This window comes from Cylas formicarius, unplaced genomic scaffold, assembly GCF_029955315.1.
Source record: "Cylas formicarius isolate icCylForm1 unplaced genomic scaffold, icCylForm1.1 PGA_scaffold_10__41_contigs__length_53128322, whole genome shotgun sequence".
Taxonomy (NCBI): Eukaryota; Metazoa; Arthropoda; class Insecta; order Coleoptera; family Brentidae; genus Cylas; species Cylas formicarius.
The window spans coordinates 35,283,467-35,306,183 of record NW_026844214.1 but is presented as its reverse complement, the minus strand read 5'-3'; the positions used below and the strand labels follow the sequence as shown (position 1 = coordinate 35,306,183).

The 22,717-nt window shown below is 33.2% G+C and overlaps 3 protein-coding genes across 6 annotated transcripts in view; 1 reads left to right on the top strand and 2 right to left on the bottom strand.

Moving 5' to 3' along the window:
• LOC132700455 (lutropin-choriogonadotropic hormone receptor-like) overlaps window positions 1-14,481 on the bottom strand; it is a 57,179-nt gene extending 42,698 nt beyond the window's left edge. The window contains exons 1-3 of one of the 2 annotated variants that reach the window (XM_060667795.1): window positions 14,438-14,481; window positions 2,140-2,325; window positions 449-523 (exon numbers count right to left, since the gene is read on the bottom strand). In XM_060667795.1, the coding sequence (XP_060523778.1) occupies window positions 449-523; window positions 2,140-2,315 (251 nt within the window). In that variant the 5' untranslated portion in view covers window positions 2,316-2,325; window positions 14,438-14,481. Of the gene's footprint in view, window positions 1-448; window positions 524-2,139; window positions 2,326-10,515; window positions 10,643-14,437 lie in introns of those variants that run through there. The other variant, XM_060667785.1, reaches the window with a different exon arrangement.
• On the top strand, window positions 13,408-15,380 carry LOC132700519 (dual specificity protein phosphatase 23-like). Of its 2 annotated transcripts, none has more exons than XM_060667890.1 (3): window positions 13,408-13,491; window positions 14,031-14,325; window positions 15,160-15,380. In XM_060667890.1, the coding sequence occupies exons 2-3, from the start codon at window positions 14,035-14,037 to the stop codon at window positions 15,352-15,354; spliced, it is 486 nt and encodes a 161-aa protein (XP_060523873.1). In that variant the 5' UTR covers window positions 13,408-13,491; window positions 14,031-14,034; the 3' UTR covers window positions 15,355-15,380. The 2 variants fall into 2 exon arrangements, with proteins under 2 accessions (XP_060523873.1, XP_060523882.1); XM_060667899.1 differs by lacking the exon at window positions 13,408-13,491 and adding an exon at window positions 13,810-13,885.
• A 310-nt stretch (window positions 15,381-15,690) lies between these two features.
• Window positions 15,691-22,218, bottom strand: LOC132700443 (protein brunelleschi). 2 transcript variants are annotated; one of them, XM_060667769.1, is made up of 11 exons: window positions 20,720-22,212; window positions 20,516-20,666; window positions 19,355-19,730; window positions 18,885-19,207; window positions 17,948-18,357; window positions 17,272-17,376; window positions 17,085-17,201; window positions 16,868-17,022; window positions 16,622-16,813; window positions 15,941-16,145; window positions 15,691-15,886 (listed from the first exon to the last, which is right to left on the bottom strand). In XM_060667769.1, the coding sequence occupies exons 1-11, from the start codon at window positions 22,039-22,041 to the stop codon at window positions 15,697-15,699; spliced, it is 3,546 nt and encodes a 1,181-aa protein (XP_060523752.1). In that variant the 5' UTR covers window positions 22,042-22,212; the 3' UTR covers window positions 15,691-15,696. The 2 variants fall into 2 exon arrangements, 1 of the variants encoding a protein (XP_060523752.1); XR_009618644.1 differs by lacking the exons at window positions 15,691-15,886; window positions 15,941-16,145 and having other exon boundaries at window positions 16,675-16,813; window positions 16,868-17,039; window positions 20,720-22,218.
• Window positions 22,219-22,717: the final 499 nt, after the last annotated feature.

Genomic DNA, 22,717 nt, shown 5'->3' with positions numbered 1-22,717 from the left:
ATTATTATTATTATTATTATTATTATTATTATTATTCACTGTTTCAAGTCACTTCGGACATTCGATTTTGATGGTCACTGATAGTATTTGGGCGTTTTTCAGTTCTGATGTTCAGATCACATGTCACTCAGTGAATTTATTCTTACTATTTTGCTAAAACGTACCCAAAAACTAACGGTGGGTGTAAAAATTAAAATTATAAACTTCTTCAGACACTCACTTATTAAACACTTGTTCCGGTGCGTTTCGCTTGTGGCTAAACAAACTCATTAAATTACATAATATACTAATAAAAATGCAAAAGTATGCTTTCCTGTCAAAACAATAAATGACGTTGAAACGAACATTTTTGCAATGGATACTTTTACGAAAACTCTATAATAATTAGAATATTATAAGTAAGTTATTAACGCTTATAATGGTACCATTTTCTTGCAGGAATACTTACAATTCATGCAACGTATCGGCATATTCTACAAGAGAATTGCTTTTCAGAACTTCCAGGCCGGCATTCTGGACCGATCTGCAACAAAAAACAAATGCTCATCATAAATGTAGCACGTCATATTGTGCAATAGCGACGAACGATACCTAACCGAAATGCTATAGTTGTGGGAGAGTATTTTTCCATTTTGCTCCCTTTAATAAGTCTTACAACCATTGGTTTTTGTAAACAACTTTTTTTCTCTAAATACCTGACTTGCGCAAAGTGTCACTTTAAGACGCCAATTTTGTTAAATACTGTCGTTTCGATAGTATTTAACAAAATGATGGTATTTTGATGTTTGTTGGTTCTGATGATCACGTTATATGTCACTCGTGCAATCCACATAATAGGACCATATTCACTCTCATTAGTTATTTATCAAAACAGGGTCGCGATTTCTTCTTCATATGTTCGTAATTTTTGTGACAATTTTGCTGAGGGACGCAGTTTTTGATATTTAAACATTTTAAAAAACTAACCAAAACATGTGAAAAATATTTAAGAGGATAATTTTTAGAGCTTCATGTAATAAATCTGGCACCTGCATCATTTTCTTCTTCGATCTAGTTGCAGTACATAGAATAAAATATACTTCGTATCGGAGCCCGATAAAAGGAGATCTAAAATACTTTAATATACTATATTCCCTCCAACACAAATAAAGAGCGGCAATCCATCAGAGCAGAAATATAAAGAAATTCAGATGTCCCAAATAGAATTTATTTACGATTTCAATAATCGGAAAAATAAATCTTGTGGGAAAAATACGTAAAAATTCCAGCTAAAGAAACGCAAAAATTGAAACTTGTTTTAGTTGAAACCTGAAGTACTCTTTCTAAACAGCGCAGCTTTCTCTGCTTTTAATTTTGCCCAATGCAAACTAAAATTAAACTAATTTAAGAAAAACCAAGTAAAAGGCGGAATATTGCAAGACAATTGCAAATTAAAGCAGTCGTAACTTTTAAATTAATACGCATTTTTAATATCCTTATTCGTGAAGGCTAAGTAAGCTTTTGGAAATGTCTTTTATGGTTTAAAATTATGAAATTAATTTTTATAGGTAAATTTTTATTTGTTCGTTTCCACTTTTGTTTTTTAAGAAAAAGGTGTTTAGCTAAATAAATTAATTTAATTTGTTATACCATGATTCCTCGTGCTATAAGTACAACCAAAATAACCTACAAAAAATGCCATTTTCAGGATTATGGAAGTTATATTACATATTAGTTACATTTAAAAATTATTTTCATGTTATACAGATAGTTTCAAAAACCCTAATTGTAAAGAGGTTATTGGCCATAGAACATGGTAACAATAGTTAATACATAATTAAGTTTAAAAAAATAATTATAAGAAATGGGATATAAAATATAATTTATCGCAAGTCCTCCTTGCAAATTTCCTAAATATTTCTTCAGTATATAAAAAATTTAAAACAGATTTGGACATAAAATGCTTAAATGCTGAGTGCACGGTTTAAACATTTTATATTATACACAAAAATAATAAAATGTATTTCTTTGACATCATGCAGAATTACAAACAGAAAGAAACTAATCAATCAAACCATACATTCTTTGGATATCACACAATAGTTTTTTAAGGTTTCACCTTAACCTATTTTTCATTAAAACGTACTTTAAAATACTTACAAAATACTGATATTATTCGGCAAGTTTCGTGGTATATCATTAAAATCTTGACCCTGGCAATGACAGAGATGATCTTCAATGCTTACATCTTCGCAGATGCAGTGCTGCGTTAGGTCGGATGATATTGGCTGATATAACATTTTTCCTCCATAACATATTTGTAACGACTCTAACATAATATATATTCTGAAAAAAAAAGAATGAACTAGATTCAGCAAAGTTAAATACACAGTGAAATCGTGTTTTTTTAGATTTGAAACAACTTTTAAAATCTATCAAGGATCATTTACGATAGATAGCATTTCCTTTTAATTGTTCTTGAAAATATATCATTATTTTCTATTTCACTGGAAAATTAAGTAAAATTAATATTTAATGAAGTTCAAGTTTTGCCCTAGTGAAACTATGTATTAATTATTAACATTTTAATAAAAGAATCAACAGAAACAATTTCAAAAAATGTTAATTGTTGCTTGCTATTGGTGAAGAAGTGATTTGCTTATATTATTTAAGAACCTATGCCCTATTAAATTATATTAGGCAAATCTCTGTATCGAGAATTAAAACAGAACTAAAATTCTATTTCTGCATTGTCAAAAGTAATAAGGATTTGTTAAATTCAATGTTATCTTCTTGACCGCAATTTTTCCAGAGTAATATTCAACAGGTGATATAACATAAATGTCTATGTATAAATAAATAAATAATAAGTAGCTCAAAATGAGCAAAAATATCAAAGCTAATGGTTTTCTTACAGAAAACTTTTTAAAAAATGACCGCGAAAATGACGTCAATAATAAAGAATATTGTTAAAAACTTGCAACTAATATATTGCCTTAAAAAAATAATTCAAATTAAAATATACTGGAAATGTATTTAAAAAATAAAAAATCAAAAACAGATATCAAAACTGATAAAATCTCCACCACTTATTGCTACAAGAAATGAAATTTTTGCCTGAAAAACAACTTAATAAATTGTAATGAAAAGTTTTCGTGAATAGCCCTCTATAATACCAGCGGTAAATATGTATGCAAATTCATATGCATTTTCATCAAAGCATCGCAATGCGCGTTACTCAAAACAGCTAAGCTTAAATATATCCGTAGAATAAAGGAACTTTGTGATATCCAGCGTATCGTCACTTAATGATGTTGAAATTCTACCAAAACTTAATTTCTTTAAATAAAATGTACGTATAGTAACTGAGTATTTACGTCATTTTTAATCGTCTGAGTAATACCCCGCACCCGACACCATCCAACTTCGGAATCTAATAATATATAAGATTAATAATAATGATAATAATAATAATTCCCTCGGCGGCTAACACTTGTGAGTACGGGAGCGGCGGTCCCGAGGTGCCCCAGCTAGCTTCCTCACTTTGTTTCAACTAGTCTTGGGTGAGATCCTCTTCTTCTGTTTTCTGTCTTCTTGGCTTACCTTAGCCAACTCTTGTTTTCTTCCGACCCCAATGCTATTAGGTTTCCGAAGGTTAGTGGTCTCTCTTTTCACAGCTATTTCTTCTGGAACCAGTTCTTAATAAAGACCCGGCGACGAACAGCCTTCTTTTTCTATGGACGGACAAACGAAGAGTACTACGTTTACGGAGCAGGGGAGGGAGACCCCAGTTCCGGTCGGTGTGGTGGGTGTACGGGCAGCCCCCCCCCCTTAACCGTCAGCCAACGACTGTGCAGCGTCTGCGGTGGTGTACCAGACCGAGGCGCAGGAAGGAGCTACTGGACATCCATTTTCTCAGACAGGTGAGAAAGCTAACTTCTTCAGAAAAAGAGACAGGAGAACAAGTGCAAGTAAATTGGAGACCGGAAAGGAGAAACAAGGAAAGAAGGAAGTGTAGATGACCCAGAAAATTGGCAGATCATCGGGGATCCATTTGCAAGGAGAAGTTCACTCGCCAGAATATGGGTCTTCTTCTTAATAAAAAAGAAATTGATACCATGGTCCAGTCTAATGATGACGACGATGTATTTAAACAGAATACCAAAAGGAAACGGGAAGATACTCCCACTTCAAAACAAAGTATGCAAAACAATAGAGGTGTACAAAAAAAAGACCTTATGAAATTATTAAGTTATTGCTCAGACTACACTAGCACAGAAATAAAAAACACTATTAAAGATGTCCATTTCCATGTACAAAATATTATAAGGAAATATAACGAACAAGAAGAGTATCTCAGAGAGTCACTGGATGAAACAAACACACAAAATAAAACGGTAGATGCTGGAGTACAAGTACATTTTAAACCTGAAATGACGAGCAAAAGAGCACAAGTAAGTGTAGGCGATCACAACAGAGAAACAGATCAAATAATAATAACCATAGGAAATAGCAACAAATTTGAAGACCTTTCAGGACTTTTAAATCAAAACTGGGCAGAAGAAGTGTGTAAGAGCACAACTGTAGAAGCAAGAAACCCTATGAAAAACAACCACACGGACGATATAGCGCTAGTAGTGGACCCCGCTGAAAGAGGTAAAAAAGGACTCGCAAAAGCAATAATAAATAACTATCCAGAAATCGAAGAAATACTCAGACAAATTAAACACATGGAATATATGGCAAATATTACAAAAGCTACCACAAGTCGTGGGATCGACGTGGAAAGACGGGGTAAATGACACGAAGGAGTTCTATAAACTAGCTGAAGATTTTAAGAAGCTAGTGTACGAACAGAACAGGAGTAAAATATCAATTGCATTCCCAGAGGGACTTGATAGAAGCCGCTGCAGAAAAGTTCTAGAGTAGCTATTTCACAACGGTGATATAAAAATAAAATGCTTTGTGCCCGGAAAGGCAGATGATCTTATTGAAGAAAAGAACAACCGACCGACATGAAAGAAGAAACTAGGAAACGAAACTGTAACCGTAAAGTCGGCTAGCAATTCATATGAATATTACTGAAAAAGGTAAAACAGCAAGTGGACATTAACAGAATAGGGGTAAAAATTAAAACCATCAGGAAAACTGCTAATGATACCCTAATCTTTACCGTTGGGGGTGGAAACTACATGGCAAGTAACTTAAAAAAAGAGATTCAAGAAAAATACACGACTGCGAGGTCACAACGAAGAAAAACACTATTACGCTCTATTGCAACATCTGAATCTGAAGTCATAGACGCACTAAAAATGAGTACAAACTTAGATGGGAGTAAAATTATAATTAAATCAATGAGACCTGACAAGTACGACCAACTTACTGCAACAGTAGAAATCCCAAGAGAGCCAGCGCTTACACTCATAAAAGCAGAAACAATAAAAATAGGCTGGATTAACTGCAAAATAAATGAAAGGGTAACGGTAATCCGCTGTTTTAACTGCCTAGAACACGGCTACGTAAAACGTGACTGCAAAGCCCCAATCAGGCAAACCGGTGCATGTTTGAACGGTAGAAAGGAGTGGTACAAAGCTAAAGAATGCAAAAATGCACCCCACTGCACGAAATGCAATATAAAAGTAAATCAAATTAGATGCCCTCATTTTAGAAAAGCTGTAGAGGAGTTCAGATGAAGAAGAATGAAATCACTAAGTGACTCGAGAAAGGGAGGGACAGCAAACAATAATGGGCCTTAAATTGCTACAGACAAACCTAGGGCGGGCGCGGGCAGCACATGACTTCGCCAACGCTACTATTAAAGAAAAGGATATCAACAAAAAGACAGAAGTAATAAATGTCTCGTGTAACGAAGGGTACGTGTGCTTTAAATTAAAAGACTGCTGGCTCTACTGTTGCTACATCTCCCCAAACATTGCAATAGAAAGGTATAAAATAGAAGTGGACAAGATAATGAATAACGCTAAGCAAAAAGCTGAAGAATTTATCATCCTAGGTGACATAAACGCAAAGTCGGCCCAATGGCGATCACCCAAAACAGATGCAAGATGAGACTATTGGCTAGAATGGCTCTCTGCACTAAACCTCGTCATACACAACACTGGAGGTACACCCACATTTGTTAGGGGCAAAAGCGAATCATTCATAGATGTAACCTGTTCTACAACCAAAATAGCAAGAGATATCGTCGACTGGAAGGTATTAACAGCTGAAAACCTCAGCGACCGTCAATACATATACTTCGAATTACGTGGAGCAAAGGTGGCCAAAACTATTTACGAAAGAAGAAAAATAGAAATAGACTGGAAAATTTTTAGTGCAATCTGAAAACGCGTCAGACATGGACTACAAACGGACTACAGAGCTGATTAAAAGAGCCTATACAGACAGTTCTATTAAAAAGAGTAGAAACCAATCCCCACTAGTTCCATACTGGTGGAATGCTGACATTCCTTACACAAGAGCCGAATGTATAAATCTGCGTAGAAAAATGAGACTCACTTCGCAAAAAAAAATGCAGAAGAGGAAGAAAAGAAAGATAAAGAGAAAAGAAAGGAGAGAGATGCGCAAATAAATACGTCAAAGAAGAAGCACTGGCAAGCACTGTGCAACGAACTGGAAAACGACGTATGGGGAAATGGGTATAAAATTGTAACGAGGAGCTTGAAAACTTCCACTCCATACGAGCTAGACTTAACGAAGAAAAAAGCCCTAGTTGAGGAGCTGTTCCCGCGCGGAGTCAAAACACCAGCAGTGAGTGGTGTGAAGCCTTTGACCCTAGAAGAACTACACGAGTCTGCGCAGAGCATAAAAAATGGCAGAGCTCCAGGATCAGATGGTATTCCGCCCGAAGCAATTAAGGAGACGGTAAAAGCTGTACCAACACATATTCTAAATGTCCTGAACACGCTGTTAAAAGATAAAATCTTTCCCGAAGAGTAGAAACTCGCAAAAATAGTTTTTATACTGAAAGGGAATAAACCCCTTGAAAGCTTATCGGCATTCAGACCTTTGTGCATTCTGAGTACTATCAGTAAGCTATTTGAAGCAGTCATAAGGACAAGGCTTGAGCAAGAGATCGAAAGAAATATGGATCTTCATGCAAATCAATTTGTTTTCCGTAAAGGAAAATCAACAATCCAAGCATTTGAGCACTGTAATAAAAATAGCGAGAGAATGCACAAAACCGTGGTGTGTGCTTGTAACGCTGGATGTTAAAAATGCATTTAACTCAGCAAACCATGGAGTAATTATACGAGAACTGAAGAACAGACGCATCTCCCAGTACCTGATTAATTTGATCTCCAGTTACCTGGAAAATCGTAAGGTCTAAATAGTAAAAGGTGAAAACATCAACATACGTGCAGGGCTCACAGGGCTCAGTTCTAGGGCCAACACTGTGGAACATAGCCAAGACTTGGCACTAGTGGTGACAGCTGAAAACGAACACGTATTATCAAGAAATACAAACGAATGCCGGAGACGACGCATAAGCTACAGCTGGCCCCGCAAAAAACAGAAATGCTCATCCTAAAATGTAAAAGAAAGAGAGACCACATACCAATCAATCTGGGTGCGGTGGAAATACAACCAAGCAAAACCGTAAAATATCTAGGTATCGCTTTGGATGAACGGCTTAGCTTTAAAAAACATATTGAAAACACAATAAAGAAAAGATCGGGAGGCAAGGCTAACAAGGCTGATGCCAAATATAAGAGGACCTAGTTGAGTCAAGAAAATGGTGTTATGCAGAGTGGTGGAGAGTATTATCCTGTATGGGGCACCCATATGGTATACAGCATTAAAGCATAACAAATCTCCAGGGTCCAGCGAAAAATGCTAATCAGAGTGGCATCAGCATATAGAACCGTCTCGACCGCCGCTTTGCAATTTATAACGGGGACTATGCCCATCGACCTTCTTTCTCAGGACAGGCCATACGTATACGAACAGTTGCTCACAACCTAAAGCACTCAAAGATGACTGCAAAAACAGAAAGCATACAAACCTGGAAACATAGATGGGAAAATAATTATACAAAAGGGCAATGGACTAAAAGACTTATAAACAACATAGAAGACTGGGTAAATTGTGCTTTTCGGCACACTGACTATTATCTAACACAAGCCATCACAGGCCATGTGTGTTTTAGGGCATATGCCAAACAGTTTGGATAGGATACAACTGACACCTGTATATATTGCAATGCAAATACACGGCGTAGAGCATACAATCTTTAAATGTGCGAGATGGAACGTAGTACGAAAAAACACCTACCAAACACTAGGTGGCATAATGGATCCTCGAAATTTAGTTCTCAAAAGGCTAGAAAATGAGGAGCAGTGGAAAACAATACACGATATGATTAAAACCATAATGAGTCAGAAGTAGAAAGAGGAGAGAAAAAACAATATGGCGAGACAACAGATTTAAGAATAATCTCAGAAGACTAGACAATCTACCATCCATGATCATATCAATCAAACACGGACGGTTCCATGGATGCGATGCAGGGTGTAGAAATAGAGAGATTTTAGTGGGTTAGAGGCCCACACTGTTTTGCCCAGATAAAACACGGCAACTCGTGCATGATGCATTTCCTCTTTTAAAAATAATAATAATAATATTAATAATATATAATATAATAATAATAATAATAATAATAATAATAATAATAATAATAATATATTTTATATTAATATAAAATTGAATAATACGTTTTAATAATTTAATTTATTTCTCGTTAGTGCTATTACATGAATTACAAATTATTTTAAATGAAAGTTTTATTTTAAAATTGACTAATTTTATGATATAATATGCTCAAACAAGGCAAAGAAATTTCAGTTTTGTTTAGCACAATTGGAATAGTATAAATATTTTTCATGAACAACAATAATGCACAATGCAATCCGCAAAAATGTCACATTTTTAAAAAATCGACAAAAATACAAACAATTATCATATTTGTAAATACAAAAACTCTAAAATCTTGAGTATAAAACATTCATTAATAACATAAAAATAGAATGTGATTTGCAGTGTTTTATTTAAACAATCACTTATGTCTAGTCGAAACTATTTGACGTCCTAGTCGTACTTGGCGGGAAGTGAATGTACTGCACACTCTACATTTTTTTGTATTGTATTTAAAGCTAAACATAAAGCTGTACATTTATTGTGATGTCAATGGGTAGATACCGGGTATCCCGTTTATTATGGAATGACTTCTTATCTCAGAACCATTAAAAAATATCAAAGAAACCTAAACACAAAAGTTATTTGCATCCACTTATACTAAGATGTTATATTGTCAATATTATGTCAAAAGTGATCGATCTCTTCGACTGAAAAGGTTAGTATTTGGGGTTGTTTCCTTTATATGGGGATATATTTACTGTGTTGATATTTTAAAAATCAATACCAAAAACTAACAATCTTGTTTATAATTCTATCGTATTTAATTTGTAACTTTGACTTTGTAAAAGCTTGCCTATTTCAAAAGGTTGTAAATTTCGAAATATTATCAATAAAATGTTTTTCTCTTGTAAAAATTCTATACGATTTTTATGTATTTGCGTAGTAGCAAAAAAAACATCTAGCACAATAGAAACGTCACCATTTTTGCTTTTTGATAATTTATTATTTGTTTCATGTCGGTTTTCATCTATTTGGATCCTTTTTGGGCAAATGCAAATTTAATTTTAATTTGTTAAACATTCATAGAAATTAAATAAATTTATTGTTGATAACTTTATAAAATTGGCAAACTTATAAAAAAAAATCACCCATTTTTATAATGCGAAAGTACGAAAAAAAAACTTTTAATTAGTTTTTCATTTAAATTTTCAATGTCAATTTTTGAACAACCTATATATAAAACCTTAAATATATAACATGTGCTTTCAGAAAATACAAACATCGTGTATATATAACAATAAAAGTGTAAGTATAACTGGATCCATACAATTTTTGTCTTTCAGTTTTTTTGATATCTTTTCTAGATTCGGAGACAAAGAATCGTCCCATAATAATACTTATTATACTTATTATTTATGTAAAAATTTTAAAACAAAACCAATTTCGTTACAGTCGAAATAATGAAACAATGTTACTAACACGAAAATATCAAAAAACTCATTCTTCCCAAGTAATTTCAGTTAAATCTTAATTTTTTAAATTCTAACTAAACTTAAATATAACATATATTATCTATTTGAGGGGTCAAAAAAACACGTAAATAATTCCATACATATTCATTGCAGAACAACGCAGGAACGACGGTGATTTTCGTGACCCGGAATATAATTCCCAAGAATTCTGCGATTGTTGCAAAGTATACCAAGCGATATCGCAAGTTCAGCGAAGAGCAAAACCCTTATAACGCCTAAATAATTCAAGGGAAAAACTTGCTCCAAGCACGCGATTCAAAAATACCGATTCAAATGTCCTAGGTACCCGCTATAGTCTTACTAGGCTCTACGACTTGCTGCTGCCAATGATAGAAGACCAACTTACAATAACGTAATCACGTCCATCTTGTCACTTTCGAAAGAAACTGTTTTAACGGTTCCTCATTTACTTCGACAAATTTCGAAATCAAAGCTTTCGCGCCCGAGTAAAGCTTTCACGTCGGCATGACGCCTCCGTCTGAAACTAAACGCGAAGATAAAGTTTCACCAAGTTCCGGTTCTCTCCCGGGTTGGTTAAGCACAACAATGATCAACACGCATGCTAATAGCGGATTAGCGGAAAACGAGTAATTCACCGTAAAAGAAGTTTCCCATGCAAGTATTTCAAATTGTTTTATCTTCAATTTGTTTATAGGTATTTAAGTATTTTTGGTTTTGACTAAAGCCCGTTGCAATTTCTACATCTATTTCTGCAAATATTTTTCCTTAAAAATATATAGAAACTTGACAAATCAAATTTGTAGATATTTTTACTGTGAAATAATTTAGAATTTGTGCGTATCTGTTTTCAAAAACTTATTGGTTTAACCACATTGTAAATAATTTAGAAATAACGATAAATGACGAACCTAAATACTTTTATAAAGAAACCCACTTAGTTAGTTAATAAATACGACATTTTTAATAGACTGTGTAATAATATGAAGCTTTACCAGTTACCATTGAGAAGCCATCAAAGTATCAGTGAAATACCCCGCACCTGACACCACCCAACCCCCCAAAATAATGCTGCATCTAATAATTATGTGTTTATACAATATAATAAAATTAGCAACGATTTTTACTGCAAAATAACCAATATTATAATTATTTTAATAACGTTATATTATGTTTTTTTGTATACAACTTACTAAGTTTGTGTAACTTTATAATTGCAAAATATTGAATAAATATTAAAACTGCGATAAATATAAATAAATGAAATATTCAATTGCCGTTAAGAATAGGCAGAAATGAATATACAATGAATTGGTATCTAATTTACCAGTAGGTTGACAAAAAAAATTATAGTCCACTTTGAATTTCGCACAAAAGGGCGTTAGTTATACATGTATCTCCTGTAGTACGAAACTAATTGATTAGAAAACATTATTACGCATCAAATTTAAATATTTAAAATATCGTTGAAATGATCGCCCAGAAACCCTCTTGGGAGAAAATAAAATTGAACTTGATTTCAAATAGAAATAGAAACAGTATATATAATATTATCTACCGGTAATCTTATTTAATTTTTATTTAGGAATGTAAGTACCATCGAAATGACCTTAGAGTTGTTATTGGCGTTTTCCTTGTACGGCTAACGCCATTTCGTTCCATTAAATCGTATATCTAGCGTAAATTAAAACATATTGGACACCGGAGGCTATTTATGTGGCAATCTGTGGATAATGGCTAGACTCAATTTTTAAAAATTAAGGCTTTTCTAGAACTGGCCTCGACTTACAATTTCATTAGTTTTACTATACTTTCACATTTTCACCGATGAAAATCGAATACAACAGGAATAAATAAAAAAACGAGATTAATTGGATAAACTGGAAATCGTAAGGAAAGGAATTATTTGCTTTGTTAACGTATTTCTCCATCCAGGTTTATTAGATGGCATATTCTATTACGTCAGTTTCGTTGCTTAAGAGCGAATATTATCCGATTTTCAATATTATCCACGCAATTAGTTTAGTTAATTTTAGGTAGTGTTGTATTTCAACATTTTGATTGCTCAAAAGTTGAAAGGTACATTTCTTGGTGCGTACTTTAAAAAACTTGGGATGTTTTTTGGATTTGTAAATTTAAATTTAGGACTTGGATCTAAACATGACATAGTTATTAAAATTATTCTTATTCTAAAAAGACATAATTAAATTGTATATCTTCACGTGCGTTCGGGTCTAGGTTATTAGTTCTAACCAGATATACTGCCTGTAATTTGTTTAAATAAAAATTCCCTTCGTAAAATGACATATTCTCACCTATAACCTGAGCCAATTTATCAAATATTCAACACAAGTGGTTATTGTTAATAATTTACTGCTAGAATATCATTGGTATTATTGTCTTAGTAGGCCACCTTTGTAGAAATAAAGTGGGTGATAAGGGTCAAAGTGCAGAGGATGCTAAATGCACACTTTTTGTCCTACGTGTTAATCTCATCCATTCGATTCTTAAATTCGTGAAAATTCGGTTTTAATAGAATTTTTGATCCCGTTATTAGAATGTTGACGTGGTGTTTCAAAATTGAAATTAATCAAAATTACATTGATTTCGATATAACGAGGAACAAGCAATTCAAAATATGCTTTATTCTAGAACCCGCGATTAGTAAAATAAATAATCATTATTAAACCATTATTGATATAATTGATATTGTAAATTTAAATTTATGCCATTGGCGGGTGGGGGAATAGAATAGTATTCTCGTTAGGAAATTTTGTTTCATCTGCTCAAAGATTAATTGCTGCACTACCAGCGGGACATGCAAACCACGGCCAATTAATGGCAACCTGTGTGAAGCATCTCGGGCGGTTATGCAAACCAAGCTACCGTTAATAATTGAGGTTGTTAGATATTTCTACCAAGCTGTAGCTCCTTCAATGGTTAGAAAGTGTAGAATATTTTAACAAGCATCAATTAAATATATACTAGTTTTATTAATTTTAATTCTTATGAGCTTTTTACGTTTACTCAGTTTTACAGTTTAGAATACGAGAAACTTAAAGAAGTGGAAGTGGAACCAAAACTACCTATTGTTTGGAATTAATACTGTCATTTAAATATTTCTTCAAATAATTTTCTTTAGGATTAAAACCCGTGAATAATCAAATCTGTAGAATGTGATACATTATCTGCAATTGTCTGTACGGACTAAAATAAACGGTTATGGTGCCAAATATGTCAGCGTAAATTGGCAACACATTTCACGTGAACATACTGAATTATTTCGTCCCGTTCGGTAAAAATTGGTACGTCGATCGTGCTCCTTTCCACGAAAATAAGTGTCAATAGAAAAAAAAATTGCACCGTAAGTTAAAATTGTGTCAAAGCGATTTCGTCTATATAAACTGCTATATAATCTTTGTTCATATAATTTTCTCAAGTTTTGTTATATGAACGTATATGCATTCAGATTAATTTTTCTCTCAAAAACCACCTGGATAATTTCACACCTAATCGCTAAAAGATTTCGATATAGAAATCTATATAATTTTTTTTAAATAATTTATTGTAATTAATGGTTATCATTATTAATACATTAAAAAATGTATGAATATTCCCGAACATTGCTAAAAAAATTCCGTTACGCACACGTTGTTAAAGTTGAAGTGTCTTTATAAATTATATCCAATTGAGTCGTTAATAATTCCAGCTTGAGTATAATTACGCTAGAATTGCATCTAATGTTTTTGCATAAAAAAGTAAGATGCATTGCTTTTAATTGTCTGCAAATTAAAATATTCAAAATCCATCACTGTACCCTTTTAACGGTGTACTGAAAGAAATATTTTGTGCTTACACAATAAAAATTCATCAGCAGTTTATCAATTTTTACATTTATCACAGGAAAATGGGTTCATCGGAAACTGGATGTTCTGCAACTCCACCAATAAATTTCTCTTGGATAGATGAAAATATATTAGCAGCTTGTGGATGGCCCAGGACTGAAGAAAATTTGGATTTTTTAATAACAATGGGCATTAAACATTTAGTAACGTTGTCGTCGGAATTTATTCCACCACTTGCGAATGTCAGTGGCTTAGAATGGACGTTCATCCCTATTGAAGAATTTGAAGCACCTGTGTTGGATGATATCAGAAAGTTTATAACTATTTGCGAAAAACATCGACAAAAAAATGAGGTACGCATTTTTTTTGCACGTTTATATACACCCGAGACTCAAGCAGGTGTATGTTTCAAAATTATATACGCCGTTTTTTTTAATGTTATTTTATTATTAGTTTACGATCCACCTTATAATTTTCAAAATTTAACACATTTAACACAATTTTCAAAGAAACTTCCACAGACTACTGCAATACTATTTACAAAACCTAAAACCTTTATTGTTTGAGGTGGGAGGAGCTAAAGGAGGGGCATGAACATTGTCTCGGATGACTGATTCGCAGATTGGTAAAAGGTAAAGACGTTGCTCATAGATCTCTATAGATTTTTTTTTTAGATAAAATTTGATGTACGGTTTTGTGATTGTGATCGGCAACTGCTGAAGCGTTTATCACTCGTAATCGTGAGACTCTTTCATATTCTTTGAGCCTAGTAAATATTTTTCGTCCGGTCTTTCCAACGTATTCTTTGCTGCATGTGCATAAAATGCTGTAAATTACTGGTATCTCAAACGGACGGATCGAATATGTTGAGAAATTTTTGGACAAGTTTTAAATCTGATTTTGACGTTATTTCTTGAGAATTTTTGATATGTGGCCATTGATGTTTTGAATATAAGGAAGGACAACAGTGGCAAGTATGGGGTTGTTTTCGGACTCATTGTTTTGGAAAGGTTGTGGTGAAATGTATTTGGTGAATAACTGAACGTTGAATAACTCTAATGTAGAACTTATTATTCCACTGCTGTCACAGAAATTGTGTAAAGAAGCCTTTCTCTAGAACAAGTTACAACATTTAGATTTAAGTATGGTGACAATATTATCTATAGACATTTTGAATCGAATTTCAGGCTGTCGCAGTCCATTGCCGATCTGGCCGAGGAAGAACCGGAGTGATGGTGGCATGTTATTTGGTACACTATTTCGGTATTATTCCACCATCTGCCATTTGTAACGTAAGAATGGCGCGTTCTGGATCTCTTGAAACATACGCCCAAGAAAAAGCAGTCTCACTCTACTATGATTATTTGAGAGTACAAAAATGAAATTGAATAAACCTTTACAATGAAATTGAAAACGTGTAAACAAAAAAAAATAAAATTTTGACACCCTGTAGTCCACAAACTAAATCTATAGATTTGCAGATAAAAAATTGCAATTGCATCACTACTACTCCAATATTATCACTGTTTTTTTTTATTTGCCTTCTTAAGATGATGGCATGCATGTGGACGAAATCTGTAAGACAGTTTTAGTGGAAGATCTACTGACAACAAAATTTCTCTTTATATTTTCAATAGAATTTATTTTTATAAAGTAAAAATACAATAAAAAATAAATAACAAAAAAAAAACAATGGCAACGGGAGGCTGTCAGTTTTGCTGGTTTCATTTTACCAGTATTGAAATCGGAGGAGAAAATCTCCAAACATGGCCAGTTGAAACAAGCGGAACATTTGTAGATGATGTATCAGGAGTATAACATTGCATATCGAGTTTGAACAAACCAGGTGCAAAAAAGATCATGATAAAACTATGGTTCACCTCATCCTTAGGGTGGAGGCATGTCAATCGTCTTCTGAAATAGTGTTTTTTTGGTAATATGTTAGAGATTTGAAATTTAATGGTTTACCTGGTGGATCCTGCAACAGCTAATCGTGTGTCGACGCGATAATTTAAAGTGCCGTTTTCATAATCCTGGTAGAACTGTATTGAGAGCATCAACTGCTTTATTGAAGTTTCTAATCTATTATTAATTGACATTTGAACTGTAACTCGTTGTCCACATTCACACGGCACTTCTTGACCATTGACCATATCTCCATTTATCCTGACTTCTAAAAAAAAAAAAACTTTATTTTCAAATAGTGCCTACTCATATCCATTGAAAATCATGAGTGTAAATGAGTCTCAAACCTTATTTTTTAGTTTCTAAATTTCCAAACAGTCGTTACTAACTTAACTAAAAATATTCAAAATAGATGATAACCATAATATTATATTATATATGATATATTAAAACTAGCTCAAATTGGTATGTTATGGTATCACATTGTTTTCGCCATTACAGCTTGTAATTATGATTCACAGATTGAAAAATTCGTTCCAATTGTTATTGGACGTTCCGCCATTTACTACATTGTTAAAATTGTTACACTTTCGGTAGCTAATAATAGCGGGAACTAGAAAGTAGTCATGATGTCACATGTAAAATTCTAATGAATTGAAAACTGTAAGCTACAAAATTAAAAATCATAATGGTGTAATGTAGATAATTTAGATAACTTCCCCAGTTTCAAAAATGATCACTTACCCCAAGCTAATGGCGATGTTCTTACAATATCCAACATACGAGTATTTAAAGTGATCCCATTGAGTGACGCTGAACCCTTTGAATCTGTTGCTAATAAGTTCCACCTTAAATCCACATGTTTTGCTACATGTTCAGAACATATTCTGCTAATATCTACATCATTTTTTCCTTGCTCAGGGTTGTCGTAAAAATCTGCAACATAGATTTGTTTGTTTTGTTTCTATATTATTTTTTGTCCTAATCTACCCAATAATTTAGAAAATGGACACCTATCAACGGGAACAGGTATTCTACAGCTTTCTTGACTTTCAATGAGCATGTGTTTTGTTGGAGTGTAATGCAATTCCATCTCCTGTGACGTCAGATTTGCCACATCCAAAACCAAATAAAACTGCTCACTTCTAAAATAATTCCTTTACTGTATCGATTTAATGAGTGATTGATTTCAATTAGTTCAGCTCACCCTTCTGCTGGCAAAACATCCCAATTAAGAATATATAGAGAAGGTGTTAATTCCAAAATAAAGAAAACCGCGCTTGTTCTACAGTATTGTGCTTGAAATCCAGCTCCGCCGCTATACCTAAAATAAAGGTATTGTGAAAATCCATGGTTACATTAATGTATAAATTAACGCAGCATATGAATCATACCTTATCTTCAGTTGACTTTCAATTGTCGACGCTGATGGCGGTTGTTGGAATAGAGTTGTTAAACCACCAACTAAGCTTGATTGACCAGAGTTGGAGGAACGCGCACTACCGAAAACATAGTGATGTAAAACTGAGCAGAAGAGAAAACAACAACATAAAACGTTCTTAACAAAGGATGTGGGGCTAGTGAAAATGTAACAATTAATAAAGAATGAATTCAACTCGACTTTTATTATTTTGTTAATTGTTTTATATTCAGTAATTAATATTATGTGACCAAAATAACACAAACTAGTTCTGGAATTTAGCTTAAACAAATTTGAATTCAGAAAATCATTATCTAGTTGTTTAAGAGTTTAAACAATTAATCACAGGAAAAAAACCTAGTCAGGAAATTAAATCATCAGGATAACTTCGAAGGCTGTATCATGTTTTATCATATATACAGGGTTATTTTTTATATTTGCGTAACCATCTACAGGATTAACGCAAGTCACCCAGGAAAACATTTGATACAAAACTTGAACAATGGTTGCTGTATTTTTATACCAACATTCAGTTAGGAAAACATGTTACTCAGAGTTAGTAAAGCTTCAAGTAGCTTGCAATGTATCAAAATTGTTTAATAAAACCAGATTGAAATACTTGTATAATTAACACAGATCAGAATACAAACCTTGAATTTACTTTTGAAAGTGACGAGTTTCCAGGCAAAGATGTAGATATACTACTACTAAACATTCCACTCAATTGGTCATTGGTATTGCTTAAAGCAGTTCCACTAGGTGCCAAAAAATTAGCTAAGCCATACACTGTAACGGTCAACGTGATTGACTGATTGGGAAGAAGCGGTAATTGAGAATTTGTCTCATTCTCATCGAAATAGAAAATTTGCTCTTGTACTGATGGTTCTATTAGACTATTCATTTTGATTTCCATCATTTCAATAGGAATCTGACTAATGTTTGTCAGAGTTATGATACAGTACTCGGTTTCGCCATGGAAGAGACTTAAACTGGCTGACGTCACAATAGTGTCATCATGAAAGTTAGAGAATGAAGCACTTTGAGGCAGTGAAGTTGTCACCTGCAATAAAATTATTTGTAAGCAAACGCCTTAGAGAGTAAAAGCATGTTTTTTGAAAATAGTCCAATATGAATACATACTTCGACTTACAGTTATTCAAAGTTCATTATAAAATTACATATTTGGCAAAATATTCATCCGGTGATTCATGAGTGGTGGAACTATTACTGAACTTGGAAAAACAGACCAAGGAAATTTGGAAGGTGATGGTGAACTTGAACTAATTCAAATAGGGGCTTGGACTCGGGATTCGGTCAGTCTTTAGTCATTAGCAAAATAAAATACAAATTGATTTTGAGATCTACCAAGTACATTCATTCAAAGGTCTGGTTATATTTAGTACAATATCTTTTTAATAAATTTTTGAATATATATAAATTATTTTGAAATAAAATATTTATGTATTTTCAGCACCCTGTATATGGTAAAAGTTGTAACTAGCTAACCTTAAGAACAATGTATAATGGATAATCCGCTTGAGCTATGAACTGAGATTAAGTGTAAATACTTTTTGACTACCACCTAACCTGCAAAATTGGAAGGCCAGGTACAATTTCAACTTTATATTGTGCTGGAAAACTGCCACTCATATGCTTCAACCTAGCATTGGATTTAACTCCTAAGGCGTGTGTGCTATAACCTGATAACTCCAGCTCGCCACTTTCTCTAGCCCAACCGCTTAGGGTCAGAGATGTAGGAACATCTGGAGGTAGAATCATGGTTTCAGGAATTGATTCAAAAACTACACCATTTGTAAGTAATCGCATATTGGAGACCTTTAGTTCAAATGGTAATGTGTTAATTAGTTGAAGTCCTACTTCACAGAGCTCATTTTCGGCCCAGAGAAAATCTGAAATGTAAGTTTAATTAGTGAGCCGTATACTAAAATACTAATTACCAATATTTTTACTTCAATTAGCCAGTTTATTAAGTATTGCTTCAAGAACTTAACCTTGTTAAAAAAAATGAGTTTAAAACAACAATCAAAATTACTTACTCATTTTAGAATTGGCTTTGTTGAGTTTTCTATCCAGGCTTCCACCTCCAAAGTGAATTGGAGTAAATAAAAATGGTCCCATATCTTCTTTTTCTTTTTCTATTTTTCTAGGCCTTAAATGCGGTTTCAAATCTTTAGGAGTAAAACCAGAGCAGAGTGGAATATCAGTAAGATTAGCTGGAGGTATAATAATGCCAGAATCTAAAACTAAAGGTACTGGAGATCCCTCGCATTGAACTGATAGACTTTGTAATTGAATAGCTAATTCTTTTTGTTCTGTAGGACTTAAGTAATTCCACATAGTTTGGAGAAGAAATGTCATGTGGCGGGTAGCTAAAGCTGAATATCCAGCCCTCTTCGCAGCAACTCCGAGCTCCTATATTAAACAAAAAAAAATGTATATACAGGATGTTTCCTAACCTCTAACAAAAACAACAGAATAATTGCCACCTAATTATAATAATTTCCAAATACCGTGTTAAAAAAATTAAATTTGAAGTATTTTCTTTCCCTAGTGGAAACAATATTTGGACACATAATAAGGGATTTTAGTACTTTGGAATTGTTTATGGTATTTTCATAGAAACAGAAATATAAAGGCTATTCGCAACATGACGTTTTAATAAATAATAATGTTTTCCGTATATTTAACAAACCGAAACAACACATACTAAAGATATTTTTGACTACTACTGTAAAAAAAAATATTGAATACAACGTGGGCGCGAACAAATTTCGCACCCTAGTTGTATAAATAACTATAATACTAATAAAGTCGCTTTAATTTTTCTGATATCTCTTGGGGTTTTAGAGTTAAATGGAATTTAATTACTAATGTTACACAAAGTATTAAATTACCTGAGCATTGTTCTCCTTTTTCTTGGTCAGAGAAGTTATGAAATACCCTTTATATAAGTCAGCAAACAATAAAAATAAAAATTTTGAAAATTATTCGGCAGTTTAACATCATTATACAAATTGTAAAGTAATATGTATCCAAAAAGTTTAATTTGAGTTAACAACATGATAACAAAAAAAAAACAATTACCAGCAAGAATGCATTTTAAAAATGTTGGTATTGTTTTTCATTAGTATTTTTCTGTGTGAATGAAAAAAAATTATCTGTTAAAAACAAAACAAATTTGGAATTTTAAAAAATACCTGTAAAATTTGAACTTGTAAGGCAGGCCAGCCTTGGCCAGTAGCACGCATCTCTACTGGGTCTAAAATAAGCTGGTGGCCAGGTAAACTTTGAAGCATAAGAGCATAAAAACGACTCCAGTTGGGGCTTGGATTTTGTGGTGAAACATATCTAAGAATTAAATTTGAATATACAATAGAAACTGTGAATTGAAAGAAAAATACCTGGTTGCAGCTAGTCTCATACAAAATGCAGCTTTTCTATTAAAACCAATTTGGGAGTACAGATCTGCCAATGTCTCAAACCTTTGTATTTTTTCTTGTTCGGATAGTGCTAAATTAATATAAACAACATTCTGCAGAAAACTCGCAACTTTCAAAGCATGGTTTTGTTCAACAGCTATACGTGCAGCTTTGAAACTGGCTTCGGTTTCCACAATTCCTGCATTTTGATATTTACTGTAATGTATAATAGCTTCTCGATACCACTTAGATATTTCATCTGGGGCCAAAAGATTTGGAATATTTTTTCTTAGTATTGGTGTATTTGCTGCTATATCATGACTAGTTTTTCTAGGAGACCCTTCCTGCAAGCTGGCATTTCGATGAAATGAAATGTTTCTCTGCATATTTGGATAAAGAATCAATGCTGATGCAGCACATAATCCCTCATAAGCAGAACCCAACCACAACCAGTCATTTACACTTTTTAAATTCTCTGCAGCACTTGAGTAATATGATAAACTTTCAAGTAAAAATCCTGCTTGTAAACATAAATCACCCAGATGTTTAGTCATTCGTCCTGTGCATCGTTTTTTATTTTGTCTGGACTCCATATCAAGACCAACAAAATCTTTTTTCTCAAAAGGGGCAAGAAGCAATGACACTCTCTCTAGTTTCTCACGGGACCTTTCTAGACGTTTTGATTCCAAAACCCAAAATAAAGCATTAATAAATTCTGTTATTTGACTTTCTAAATCACCACAAGGAGCTGAATCATCACAAAATATTGCCCTAGTTTTAAAATTACTAGGTGTAGTAAATTGTTCATTGACCGAGGGTGATTTGACCTCATGGTCATCAGAACCACTTGAAATATCATTTGGTGACTCACATTCTTTACTTGGTCCAAACAATATACACCTTGAGTCAAATAAAGTTGAGTTGTATTTAACTTTTAAACTTTCATGCACTCTACAAACTTCATTAAGTTCTTGTTGTGAATCATACTTTCCTAAAGAAATCAGTCCCAGCATCCTTCTGTGAGTCTGAAAATCTCCCCAATCATTGTTTTCAACAGGATATTCTTTAACAAATCTTACTAGTATATTTCTAACCTGACCTGTGGAATCTGTTATTTTCACCTTACTCAATTTAGAAATTCTGTCATAAAATTTATTATATGACTTCGGTTTCAATTGAGCACCAATGTGTTTAACTAGAATTAACAGAGCAGCATGATCGTGAGAATATTGTTCATAATCTGGATGAGACATATTTGGTTCACATGTACTATTTGATAAAATGTAACTTACAGATGAACGCATTTGTGCACTCTATGGAATGATAATATCATTGAAAGTATTTGTTGCAGATACGTAATGTTTAATTGTATATATTATTTCAACATTTTTACACTTAACTCTAAACAAATAACTAAACAAAAATCAGCTGATTTTGAAACAGGTTACGTACTTGAAAAATTGACCTTTCCATAGAATATTTCTTTCTTGCATTTTGAAATGTTTGACAAGTTAACAAAGGCCTAAGAATTAAAGGCGCTCGCATATTATTAGGTATTTTTCTGAGCATTCACCTCCGATCAGTATTCAGTATAAAAGTTTTGGTATCGGTCTGAAGTCCAAGTTGAAACAAGATATAGCATATTTGTCGGTCCGTGATCGAAAATTTCTTGGATTGATTTGAATTTACTTTGGTATCTTTGACACCGTTCTCCTCCTCCTTAAGAATTAATACAGTGTCGATCATGGAAATGATCGACACTGTATTTTTTTTTGTATTTATTTAATTGAATTAATTAACTGGTTGCATATCTAAACATTTTCTGACTTCTGCCGAAGAATAATTACACCGATAACAACTTCCTGCAAATCGCAAAAGATATGAAATACTAAAATAAAATTTGCACAGAACAGAAAAATGGACAGCGACGGCGTTAAAGCAGAAAAGTATAGTTTTGGTAAGGTACCGTAGTTTTACTTC